The 13,207-nt window shown below is 58.2% G+C and overlaps 1 protein-coding gene across 1 annotated transcript in view; it reads right to left on the bottom strand.

Annotated features, from left to right (window-relative positions):
• COL22A1 (collagen type XXII alpha 1 chain) overlaps positions 1-13,207 on the bottom strand; it is a gene marked incomplete at its 5' end in the record, with an annotated part of 208,790 nt that overhangs the window by 115,271 nt on the left and 80,312 nt on the right. Inside the window, 5 exons of the mRNA XM_066266381.1 lie at positions 3,384-3,437; positions 3,716-3,745; positions 4,132-4,176; positions 8,202-8,246; positions 10,741-10,794. Coding sequence (XP_066122478.1) covers positions 3,384-3,437; positions 3,716-3,745; positions 4,132-4,176; positions 8,202-8,246; positions 10,741-10,794 — 228 coding nt within the window. The remainder of the gene's footprint in view (positions 1-3,383; positions 3,438-3,715; positions 3,746-4,131; positions 4,177-8,201; positions 8,247-10,740; positions 10,795-13,207) is intronic.

Below are 13,207 nucleotides of genomic sequence, written 5' to 3'. Positions count from 1 at the left end.
AGGATGGGAATGATCATGGTGGGGGCGGGTGCTGTGTGAGGTGCTTCTGGGGACTCGGACAGGATGGGAATGACAGTGGGGGCGGGTGCTGTGTGAGGTGCTTCTGGGGACTCGGACAGAATGGGATTGACAGTGGGTGTGGGTCCTGGGTGAGGTGCTTCTGGGGACTCGGACAGGATGGGAATGATCATGGTGGGGGCGGGTCGTGGGTGAGCTGCTTCTGGGGACTCGGACAGGATGGGAATGACAGTGGGGGAGGGTCCTGGGTGAGGTGCTTCTGGGGACTCGGACAGGATGGGAATGACAGTGGGGGAGGGTCCTGGGTGAGGTGCTTCTGGGGACTCGGACAGGATGGGAATGACAGTGGGTATGGGTGCTGGGCTTACAATAAACATGGTTTCAAAGGGCGCTGCTGTGGGCACTGGCTTACTGAACCCTCAAAGCACACGGACATCAGAGATCACGGTGGCGATGCTCATAATGGTGGTGACAATTTCCAAGTACAGAAGGAAGCCGGAAGGGCAAGAGAGGTCCGGCAATGCCATCAGAGACTCAGAGCTACGGGGCAGAGGTGCCGAGCATGCAACCAGACGTCCTGGCCCCCAGTGCCGAGCGCCGTCCATGGCCATGTGGCTCCTTGAGAGAGCACAGGGCAATCAGGCCCCCCTGCAGTGTCCCCCCTGGACACCTGCTGTGGGCCCCCTCCTCTACAAGCCCGTGTGAGTTCCCACCATGTGATCGACTCTGTGGGTTCAGAGATGGCAGAGCTGTTATTGGCCTTGGCCTTAAGAATCTTACAGGCCTGGTGCCTCATTGCTGGTCCCCCTTTAAATAGGACTTTACAACAGGCTGTTGTTTTTTTGTTTGATTTTTAACTCCTTCCAAGGGAATTTCATCTACCAACACCATGTATTATTGTCCTAAATCCATCCTATCGAGAGCGTCTAGCCTAGAGGACTGCTTCAGGACCCCGGGCGGCTCCACTCGGCTGCAGAGTTGGGGTGCTGGGTTTGAAGGTGCTGAAGGTTTGGGGCCCTGTCCTTGCCGCGTAGGAGTAACCCGTAGAGACAATGCCCACGCGTCACCCGGGGCTGTGCAAGGTGTGCTCGCAGGGACTCCTCTCCTATCCCCTCCCCTCAACTCGGAGATCGGTCCCTGGGTTGCCATCCCTGTATCCCCGGGCTCAAGATTTTACTTGATATAAAGAGTAGGGAGCCACAGACGTTTGGAGTTTGTTTTCTCCCTCCGTCATTTATCATTACGAAATCTGCGAACACTAGGAGGACTAGCTACTATTAGATCCAGATCCCAGAGTGAGAGGGAGGAAGGCCGCCTGCAGTTACGCTGAGCTAACTAACCACTAAGGCAGTGGTTCTCAACCTTTCTAATGCCGTGACCCCGCAATACAGTTCCTCATGTTGCGGTGACCCCGAACCAAAAAATAATTTTGGTGGCTACTTCCTAACTGTAATTTTGCTACAGTTATGATTTGGAATGTAAATACCTGATATGCATTATATATTTTCCGATGGCTTTAGGCGACCCCGCCGGGGTCGTGACCCACAGGTTGAGAACCGCTGCACTATGGGCTTCTTATTCCCCAGCGGGAGCCAGGAGGGACCACAGTTCCCTGCTGCATCTCAGAGGAAGTGCCCGCGGGAGCCGGGGGGGACCACAGTCCCCTGATGCATCTCAGAGGAAGTGCCTGGGGGGACCACAGTTCCCTGCTGCATCTCAGAGGAAGTGCCCGCGGGAGCCAGGGGACCACAGTTCCCTGCTGCATCTCAGAGGAAGTGCCCAGGGGGACCACAGTTCCCTGCTGCATCTCAGGGGAAGTGCCCGCAGGAGCCAGGAGGGACCACAGTTCCCTTGCTGCATCTCAGAGGAAGTGCCCAGGGAAACCACAGTTCCCTTGCTGCATCTCAGAGGAAGTGCCCGCGGGAGCCAGGGGACCACAGTTCCCTGCTGCATCTCAGAGGAGGTGCCCGTGGGAGCCAGGGGGGGACCACAGTTCCCTGCTGCATCTCAGAGGAGGTGCCCGTGGGAGCAGGGGGGACCACAGTTCCCTGCTGCATCTCAGAGGAAGTGCCCGCGGGAGCCGGGGGGGACCACAGTTCCCTGCTGCATCTCAGAGGAGGTGCCCGTGGGAGCCAGGGGGGGACCACAGTCCCCTGCTGCGTCTCAGAGGAAGTGCCCGCGCACTGGGCACTCGGCGATGAAGAGAGAGTGGGACAGACAGACAGGTCTGGGCTCACAGCTCTGTGCGGCTTCCCCATAGCTGCGTGGCTGCAAGCCGCTCCGTATCTCTGCCCCAATGTCTTCGTTGGGAGAAGAAGAACAAAACACCTTCACCCTGGCAGGCTTACTATGCATATGTCTGCAGGTCAAAATAGACCGGAGTGTAGACAGGCAGTGCTGGCCGGTGATGGGTCTGACGTCCGTATGCAGAGAGAGACAAGTATTGAGAAGGTACTGCGTTGCCTACTTGAAACCCCCTAACAGTGGTAACAGTGGTGGAGAGCGCTGGACACGGACCCCTCGGGAGGTTAAGCAAGACGTCCAAGACTGTAGCAACAGAGCGCAGCCTTTCTGACTGGTACCCTTTGATAGGAAGATGTCATGATTGTACTGGAATTAAACCTCTTCTAACTTTCTTCCAGTTTTATCCCAGGGAAGCCACGCACGTTTATGCTAATGAGGGACGGACCTCGTTGGGGTAAGATAAACATGATTTACAGACATTTCAAAATAAAAATTGCCTTATTTCCTGCAATGAAATATCACATGGAAGAGCCAGCAGCACGTGGCCAGATGGGACACGGTACAGTCACCGGTCTGTGGAATGGCTGTGTTCTTATTACTTACCCCGAGGATCTGAGCTCACAGCACAGAATGGTCAGAGTCCCTGCGAGTGGCCTCTCCTCGAATGGTTACGTGCACAGCATTAAATGTTTAGTAAGGGGAGAGACCAAAGGCTGAGGTGCTCCAAGCACCACAAAGTCCGTATGGATCAGACGCCTGAGGCCAGCGTGCCCTGAATGTGACTCAGCTGGCAGTGGAGTGGCCAGTACTTTTATTCCACTTTATCGGAGGGAAACTAAACCACCGGCGTGAACTCCAGAACCCCCACCGCGGCTGGCTGGGGGCTGGGGGCTCTGAGGGCAGGCTGCCCAGGCTTCCGACCCCTGGGGACGGCCTGGTCTGTGGCCAGTCCCCTCCCTCTTCAAGGCTCAGCCTGCTCCTGTGCAAGACGGTGGCACCACCTCCCACTCAGGGTGACGTCACGAGCTTCCGGAATAACGCGGTGCCCGGTAATGAGGACAACTTCTGCTCAGACCCACAGGTGCTCAGAGCAGACCGAGGGCTGGGGCGGGGCGACTCACCGGAGCTCCTGGGGGCCCGGGTGGGCCCTGGTGACCCCGTGGTCCTGGAGCCCCCTGGCAACACAAGCCACACAAGCATTAGCCATGACTCCCCTTCCGTCTGACAGGGCCACCACCACCCACGGCCCTTCGCTGACTCAGCTCACTTCCCAAGTCCCCGACAGGGATCCCGAGGTGCAGGGTGGGCCTGTGCCCTGGTAGGAAGCCCCCTGACACATCCCTGTGAGGCCCCTCTGAGCGCACGCAGTTTCGACCCCATGGCTACGGCCCTTCTGTTCCTGCTACGACCTAAAGCCCGCGACGGGGGGGTGGGGGGTCCACATTCGCCTTACCTGCTCACCCTTCAGGCCCTCTCTCTGCACCTGAGGGACAAACCAGCGTCAGCAAAGGAGGTGGCATTTTCTCCAGACTCAAGCTCCCCGGGCTCCAGGGAGGGTGTGCGCCGGGCGTGCGGGAACGCAGGGGGGCCCGACGGCTCTGGGCTGGACCCCGCTCTCCGTGGTGCAAGCCCAAGCCTGGCCTGTGCTCTCCCAGGAGTCCGCCTCGTCCCCAGAGGCAGGGACCCTTCCCAGCACGCCATCCTACAAGCTCAGGGTCCCAGGTCCCAGCCACGGGGGACCGCCCCACTTACCACGGAGCCCGGCACGCCAGGTGGTCCAGCCGGCCCCAGAGGCAGGGACCCTTCCCAGCACGCCATCCTACAAGCTCAGGGTCCCAGGTCCCAGCCACGGGGGACCGCCCCACTTACCACAGAGCCCGGCACGCCCGGTGGTCCAGCCGGCCCCGCGTCCCCCTGCGGAGAAACGACGAGCATTTCAACAGAGTGTGCGTAGCCTCTTTCCCCCCACTATCCCCCCCTCCTCTGAGGGCCTTGCACGTTCATGCGGGTCCACGAGACCCCGTCCTCCTCTGCACCCCACCGCACGTGGGGCTGCCACGCCCGGTCCACTCCTCCTGCGACACACTCCAGCTTTCTAAGGGAGGAGATGGGACTTCCCTTCTGCTACATCCGGTCCAGTGCCAGGTCTGGCTGGTGCTTTTGTAACCATTCTCTGCTCAAAGCAGCCCTTGTCCATCTATTTGACGAGCGCCGGCTAACACCAGCGCTGTGTCAGATGCGCCGAGCGCAGTGAGCGCACCTTAGGGTGCGTTCCCTCTGCCAAGTCCAGGGTTCAGCGCACGGTCAGCATCCAATAAACAGTTATCGGATAAATAACTAAGACAGATGGCGAGACAGTCCTCATCCAGCTCAACAAGTAATGAGGAATAAGACTCATGTTGTCCCCTCCTCCATGACCACTGGGGTACCGGGCGGAGATGACCATGTCTGGATCAGACTTCTCGGGGTGTGAATCAAGTCCTGGTTCTACCTAGGGTCTATCTGTCAACGGTGGCCGCAGAAAACTCCACTGCTATTACTCTGTTGCCCTATGGCTAAGACAAGGACACAACCTGTAGCCAATGTCCCCACATATGGCTTGGGGACATAACTTTTCATTTTCCCTAGAGGCTAGTGCAGGGGACATGGGAAACATTCAGATCCTACTGTCGCCTACGCCGGCAATGAATGAGTCGCCGAAGAAATAAGAAAACCGAGGGGTAAGAATGAGTGTGGCTCAAGGCACGCCTGTCACCCTTCACTGCACTGGGGTTCTAGCACACGCACGCCTGTCACCCTTCACTGCTCTGGGGTTCTAGCACACGCACGCCTGTCACCCTTCACTGCATTGGGGTTCTAGCACACGCACGCCTGTCACCCTTCACTGCACTGGGGTTCTAGCACACGCACGCCTGTCACCCTTCACTGCATTGGGGTTCTAGCACACGCACGCCTGTCACCCTTCACTGCACTGGGGTTCTAGCACACGCACGCCTGCCACCCTTCGCTGCAGTGGGGTTCTAGCACACGCACGCCTGTCACCCTTCGCTGCAGTGGGGTTCTAGCACACGCACGCCTGTCACCCTTCGCTGTAGTGGGGTTCTAGCACACGCACGCCTGTCACCCTTCGCTGCACCGGGGTTCTAGCACACACACGCCTGTCACCCTTCGCTGCACCGGGGTTCTAGCACACGCACGCCTGTCACCCTTCGCTGCACTGGGGTTCTAGCACACGCACGCCTGTCACCCTTCGCTGTAGTGGGGTTCTAGCACACGCACGCCTGTCACCCTTCGCTGCACCGGGGTTCTAGCACACGCACGCCTGTCACCCTTCGCTGCACCGGGGTTCTAGCACACGCACGCCTGTCACCCTTCGCTGCACCGGGGTTCTAGCACACGCACGCCTGTCACCCTTCACTGCACCGGGGTTCTAGCACACGCGCGCCTGTCACCCTTCGCTGCACCGGGGTTCTAGCACACGCACGCCTGTCACCCTTTGCTGCACTGGGGTTCTAGCACACGCACGCCTGTCACCCTTCGCTGCATTGAGGTTCTAGCACACGCACGCCTGTCACCCTTCGCTGCACTGGGGTTCTAGCACACGCACGCCTGTCACCCTTTGCTGCACTGGGGTTCTAGCACACGCACGCCTGTCACCCTTCGCTGCATTGAGGTTCTAGCACACGCACGCCTGTCACCCTTCGCTGCACTGGGGTTCTAGCACACGCACGCCTGTCACCCTTCACTGCACTGGGGTTCTAGCACACGCACAGAACATGCTTTCTCTGGTACCGAAACTGACACGGTCACAACCCCGGTGTCCCCACCATGGCCCAAGACTTGGAGAAATTATCTCTCTTTCCGTAGCCTCAGACGTTTTTCTCAAATCTCAGCGAATGATGTTTTTAATAGACTTTAGCGTTGAATGAGACACCCTACTTTTCTGGGCCTCGTGCTCTCCTCTGCAAAGTGAGGCGGGGTTTGGAAAGACCAGCTCTGTGATTCCGGGGACTTTCTCACATGGTAAACCAGCCAAGGTTCGTCTCCATGGTGTCCTCTCAGAACGAGCTGAGAGGCACTTGTCACCCGAGCATCGCTGGTCTCTCGAGTGTCCCACTCAGTGCCCCAGACCCTGCCATGACCCTGACCTTGTCTGCTCACTTCTACTGCATTCGTCGTAGTAACCAGTGATCACTCAGCTGCTTCCCAAACAGGAGGAACAAAAAAAAAACATATAAATGAGGTGGAAGTGTAGAATTTATAATAATCGATCTCTCTCTTCTCTCTCACACACGTGCACACACACATGCACACGCACACACACGCACACGTGCACACACACACACAGTAGCAGGAACGAGTCGTCACCAGATCCAAACTTCAAGGATCCTCCCTTCCTACTTATATTGAGGAGTTAGCATCTTGTCAAGGCACTGCGAGAAGATTCTAAAACCCTGACATCGGGGTAACACAGCAAGGTGAAATGCTCAACTCTAAAAATACTGAGACGGAGAGAAAATAATTAACTCAGCTCGCACGGCAGCCCCGGCGAGTGGGTTTGGCAGACAACATTCCCCGGCCCGCGGGCCCCACCGAAGCCCCCGCCGCCCGCAGGTCGGTTATGTATCTATCACATGACCCCGTCCGCCCCGAGTCAGAGCGGCCGCTCTCCGCCTGTGCGCTCAGCTCTCCCCCTGTGCGCTCAGCTCTCCCCCTGTGTGCTCAGCTCTCCCCCTGTGCGCTCAGCTCTCCGCCTGTGCGCTCAGCTCTCCCCCTGTGCGCTCAGCTCTCCGCCTGTGCGCTCAGCTCTCCCCCTGTGCGCTCAGCTCTCCCCCTGTGCGCTCAGCTCTCCGCCTGTGCGCTCAGCTCTCCGCCTGTGCGCTCAGCTCTCCCCCTGTGCGCTCAGCTCTCCGCCTGTGCGCTCAGCTCTCCCCCTGTGCGCTCAGCTCTCCCCCTGTGCGCTCAGCTCTCCCCGTGTGCTCAGCTCTCCCCCTGTGCGCTCAGCTCTCCGCCTGTGCGCTCAGCTCTCCCCCTGTGCGCTCAGCTCAGCGTCTGCCGGGAACCCGTCTCGTCCGTCCGTCGGCTGTGACCTCCACCTGAGCTCAGTGACACTGACGGAGGGGACGCACCTCTGGTCGCTCCCGTCTCAGTGCAGCTGCCCCCCTGCCCACCCTGCCCCCGCCCCGGCCGGTCTCCAGCCCTGTCGGAATGTCGGACGTCCCCCCAGGGGCCTGTCCCAGAGCCCTGTGCTCAGGCGCGCCAGCTGTACCGCATCACCCTCCCGCTGTGATCCGGTTCACACCACCCTGTCCCAGTCCCGCCCCCTGTCCCCCAGCTGCTCGGTAAGTCTCTGTCATCGCATCCCTCCTCACAGCACCTCACGATCTGCCAGGACTTCCTACACGTGGGGTGTTCGGCTGAGACACAGAGAGGCTGAGGAGGACCCTGGCGGAGTGGAGGCTGGCTAGGAAAACGTTCGAAAATAGGTGACCGGAATGACAAGAGACACTCTACTGTTTATGAAAGACCCGGTAAAACAAACAAACAAAAATAATCAACAAAGAACAAAAAAAAAAAACCATACTTTGTAAACATTGCAGAGGAGAGAGGAAAAGGAAAAGAACTTGTAAGACGTTTAAAATGTATTCCTGGCCTGCCTTAGTCCAAAAGCAATTTAAGTAACATAATTTTTCACTATGTCTGAATATGATATACTAGGAGTTTATTAAAGAAACGTTTATACCTTAAAGTAGAAAAAAATGAAATACCATCACCAGAAATTACTTGCTAGCTGAGCTCCTGTGCTTTGCTCCCAGAACTCCACCTGGCCCCCACCGCCCGCCCCGCAAGTCCCCCGGGCCCTGACTTGCTCAGACCGCTGCTCACCCTCCTGCCTGTCCAGAGCCCAGCGCCACCTCCCAGCCCGGTGCCCGCCTTACCTTCTCTCCGCGGGGCCCGGCCACGCCGGGAGGGCCAGGTCTTCCCTAGGAGAGGAGGAGAGGCGGACAGTCAGCGGCCGTGAGGAGAAGAGAGAGGTCCAGGGGACGCTCTGGCCCCAGAAGACACGGGTGCCCTCAGGCCAGACTTCCCGGACCGAGCTTACTGCCAGAAAGTTCCTCCCGAACTAACACCTCGTGGGGTGCCCCCCGGACCCACGCTGGGGCCGCAGCGTGGAAAACACATGCTGAGCCAGCAGAGGGCGTTTCCCGGGGGGCACGAGAGACAATCAGAGAGAACTGGAGAGAGGCCGGAGGCCAGCAACCCAGCCCGGCTTTGGGCACAGGCTGCGGGAGTATGGTGGGCGGGGCGGGGTGGGGGAGGGTCAGTGCCTTCCGGAGCGGGAATGAGGAGGGCCCGGGAGCCCCCCCCGCCCCCACAGACAGCCACGAGGAAGAACCTGGGAGACAGTCACACACTCAGCATCCGTCCCCCTGGACGAGAGCTTTTGTAGGGATTCCCCCAGCGGGGTGACTGGAGGCGCCCTCTCACCTCCTTTACCCCGTCAGTAGCGAGCTTCAGAACAGAGCCTGCATGCCCCACAGTGGAGCGGACCCCCCAGGACGCTCACTGTCCCTGCTTCCTCAGACCCTCCTCTGGGGCTTCCGTGCCTCGCATTTTATCTGTCAGTTTACTGCTGTCGCCACCCTCCCGTGGGGCGGGGCCTTTGCTTCCGTGGCCACCGCCACCCAGGTACGTGTGGAGCTAAGACCCAGCCCAGCACAGAGGCCGGCACACTGGACGCTCATCAGCAACAACAACAAATACGTGACAGCTCACCACACCACAGAGTACTAAGCGGCCACTGAGTCATGGCCTTGGTGAACGTTTAAGGAAATGGTCATGGCCCTGGCCAGTTGGCTCAGTGATAGAGCATCGGCCCAGAGTATGGACATCCTGGGTTCAATTCCTGGTCAGGGCACACAAAAGAAGTGACCATCTGCTTCTCCAACCCTCCCCCTCCCCCCTTCTCTCTCACTCTCTCTCTTCCCCTCCCGCAGCTATGGCTTGAATGGTTGGAGCAAGTTGGTCCCAGGTGCAGAGCATGGCTCCATGGCCTTGCCTCAGGCACTAAAATAGCCTGGTTGCTGACCAGCGGAGCAACAGCCCCAAATTGGCAGAGCATCGCCTGGTAGGGGGCTGGCTGGGTGGCTCCATGTCAGGGAGCATGCAGGACTCTGTCTCTCTGCCTCCCTGCTTCTCACTTAAGAAAAATTAAAAAAATAAATAAAATTTATAAAATGGTTACATGTTTATTTATGACATAATGCTAAGAGAAGTGGGCAAGATATGATTTCAATTTGTTAAGCAACAATAAATTCAAAGTAAGACATTACTTCCGGGTGATGAGATTAACTACAATTTCATTTCTATTAATATAATATATTGAAATTAATTATAAATTTATATACCAAATATATTAACTTATGTAGTTAATTATTTTATCTATTTTATTATTTCTTTTTAGATTTTATTTATTCAGTTTTAAAGAGAGAGGAAAGAGAAAGAGAGGGAGAGAAAGGGGGAGGAGCAGGAAGCATCAACTCCCACGTGAGCTTTGACCAGGCAAGCCCAGGGTTTGAACTGGCGACCTCAGCATTCCAGGTTGATACTTTATCCACTGCGCCATCACAGGTCAGGCCTAATTATTTTATCTGTAAACTAGTAACATAAACTTATTACTGACTGATAATGTTGATGCATTTAAGTCTACTAAACAAATTAGTATATTTGTAATTCTCTTCAAGCAGATGTATGATTTTAGTTTTTATTTAGTTTAAACCATTGAACCATTTAAATATTTAAATGGAGTTACTTTTTAGACAATCCATTCACATGGTTCATAGTGTAAATGCATGAACATTTCCTTCCAACCCCACCTGCCAGCCACCGAGGGACCACTTGAGGGACAAGCAGGAGAGCAAGTTATCCGTTTCATGACCGTCCAGCCCAGGACGGCCCACACTGTCCATGCACTTCCCACACCACACTACACCTCCCCCCTCCCAGCGATACATCTTACAGAACGTCCGCCCCAGCTCGGCAGGAGTCTCGTCATCTCCACATCTCCAGAGCATCCCGTGTCTAGACACGCTGATCTAGTCAACGCGCTCCTCACCAGTGAGCACTAGGGCGGTGTGTAATCTTTGCCTCTCGTGGGCCTGACTGCAATGGATACGTCCCTTTGAACACGTGAGCGTCACCCGTGAGACCTTGACCTCCCTGAATGCGCGTCCTGTCACTGAGGTTGGGATGGATTAAAAGTGCCGGCTTCTCAGCGATCCCTCCGCGCCGGCGTTGCAGGAGCCCACGTGCGACCCCTAAGCCAGGGCTGGTCGCGAGGCTTGCTGGAGCGTCCGGCTGCGCAGAACCGCGCCCGAGGCCCCCCACCCCCGGCCCCGTGGAGCTCTGCGTCGGACGCCTGCCGACCCTGTCCTCCAACAAAAAGCAGCCCGCCCATTCGTGCCAACGCCCACCTACCTGCTCTCCAGTCTCCCCGGGCTTCCCGGGGAGTCCGTCCAGGCCGCGCTCCCCCTGGGAAGAAACAAGGAAAATGAAGAGGTGAAGAGCAGACGACATCCCCGTGGCCAATGCCGTGGGGGCAAAGGCCCTCAGCGTCCGGCTGTACCGCACTCTGCCCTCCCCAGGCACTTGCAGATGCCGGACAGCCACACACACACACACACACACACCACAGCCCAGGGTTTAAGTGTACTGGGGGTCAAGGAGCACAAGTCAAAGGTCAGAGAAACCGGATTCCTATCCCTGCTTTTCATTTCCCAAGTCTGTGGCCAAGGGCCGGCCAGGGAGCCTTTCTGAACCCCCGTCTTCTCATCTCACAGGTCTTCATGGGGCTCCAACAAAGCAGTGCCTGTGTGGGGGCTGTAGTGCAGCTCATAAGACTGAGGGCACACTGTACCCATCGCCCATGCACCCGGGTGAATGCACGAGCACCCACCACACTCTCAGTGCTGGGAGTGGACCTGAGAGTTCACGCTGGCTCACGGCGGGCCGCCATCCAGCACCCGCCCCTGTGCACGTGCAGACAGTGCTGGGTTTGGGTCTCCATTAGCTGTGCAATCCTGGGCACGGCCTGTCAGCTGCATCCACGACTCCTGTTGAGTGAGGTAATCCCTTCCTTGGAGGCACCTGACGAAGCCAGGAGACACGCTGCCTGACGCACCTGGGAGCAACAGCACCCCTCGCAGCCACACACGGGCTGTGTGGCCAGAGCCCACGGATGTCCCTGGGTTCCACGCAGAGTAAACTCCTTGTCCAGTGCTCCCGGCCAGGGTCCTCCTCGGGCGGGGCCCTCTGCACAGCCGACGGAGGAAGGTGACCGGGAGAGGCAGATGCACGCGCAGGTGGGTCCAGCGGCCACGGCTTCCCTCCCAGGGAACACGCACAGCACGCACCACACATCCTTTCTGTTCCCACGTGCTGTTCCCTCTGCTGGCTTCTCAGCACCCTCAGGGCTCACTGCCACCTCTTTGCCCTTCCACTCCAAATCATCAGCTCCGTCCTCACGGTCTCAGAGCTCTCAACTTGATGAGCCTTTATCTTCCCTGCTCTCTCCTCGTCTCTCACACGAGGACATGACGTGTCCACCCCTCTGCTCCCATGTCCCGGTGCCCAGTCCAGAGAAGCACCGTGTGGCCCTCAGATGACATTTATTAAATGCCTGGAAGACTGCCTGTGAAAATTATTTTAAACTCTCCTATTTTCCTATGACTTTTTCACGAATTTCTTTCTTTGTATTTTTTTTCCCTAAAGGTTGGCCCGTCTCTTCTGGGAGGCCGTTTCTCTTCGCGTGGTCTGATATTCTGCCACGTGAGTCTCGGGGCGCGGCCCGCGGCGGTCGGCTCTGACTCTTGGTCCACCTCGGCGGCTGCGGGCCACAGCGGGACCTGCGGACAGGCGGGGGCTTTCGTCCTGGCGCGGACGGCCGGGCCTCCTGGGGACCGCTGCCTCTCTGGGGAGTGGTCCCTCTCTGTCTGAGGACAAAAAGTATTGCTTTCACGGGCCAGCTCGAGCACAAGTGGGGGTGGGAGTGTGTGAGGAGCCCCCTCAGCGGCTCCAAGTGCACGGCCCAGTTAGTCAGCGAGAGCTGCCCCAGGGTCCCCGCCCTGCGTCCGCTGTCTGAGCTCCGGGCTCGTGGCAGAGCCTCGCTAAGGTCGGCGGTTTGGTCGGAATCGTCTGTCCGCCGTGCCCCTATGCAAACTTCATCACCTATCATTTCCCATCCCTGACACGTTCTTTCAGAATCCTAGGGCGAGGACGTACATGCCTCCACCTAGTACAGGCACTACCCCACGTTCATTCTTCAAAGCCTCTCATCCCGTGGGCTCTGGGGAGGAGGGAGCGGCCGGCACCCCACGTCCCCAGGACCACTGCTCCTGCTCTTTGTCTGGATGCTGTGAGGTCAGCAGGTCTGAAGATCACGGCAGGCGGGGACAGGCCCAGATGTAGAGCCGCCTGCCCCAGGGAGGCGCGCCCACACGGGAACGGAGACCTGGCTCCCTGGACCCTCCGACCCCACCCCCCGTCCCCCAGGTCTGGGCAGAGGTCCTGGAGGAGCAGGCACGACTCTCCCATTGACCCCGCAGTGGCCGAGGTGGCGACGGCTTCCCGCCCAGGGAATCCAAGCGGCTCCCTTGCAGCCAGAGGGCCCGACAGCCTGAGGGGGTGCCCCTCGTCCAGGGCCACCCGGGGACGCAGTGGTGGAGCCAGGACCAGAGCCATGGCCTCCCGACTTCCGGCCAGAGCTCTCCTCCCCGCCACGGGCGGCCCAATGCATGTCACCCCAGAACACGGCACTTCCAAGGGGCTCCGCACGGGAACGTGCGGTCAGCATTTGACTTCCCAAGTTCTTCCTGGAAGCGGGGGCCTGCCTGCCTGCCCCCCGTCCTTGCTGCCTTGCGTCTGCATTTCGAGATCAGCGGAGCCC

Source organism: Saccopteryx bilineata, chromosome 3, assembly GCF_036850765.1.
Source record: "Saccopteryx bilineata isolate mSacBil1 chromosome 3, mSacBil1_pri_phased_curated, whole genome shotgun sequence".
Taxonomy (NCBI): domain Eukaryota; kingdom Metazoa; phylum Chordata; class Mammalia; order Chiroptera; family Emballonuridae; genus Saccopteryx; species Saccopteryx bilineata.
This window is presented reverse-complemented; position numbering and strand designations above follow the sequence as displayed.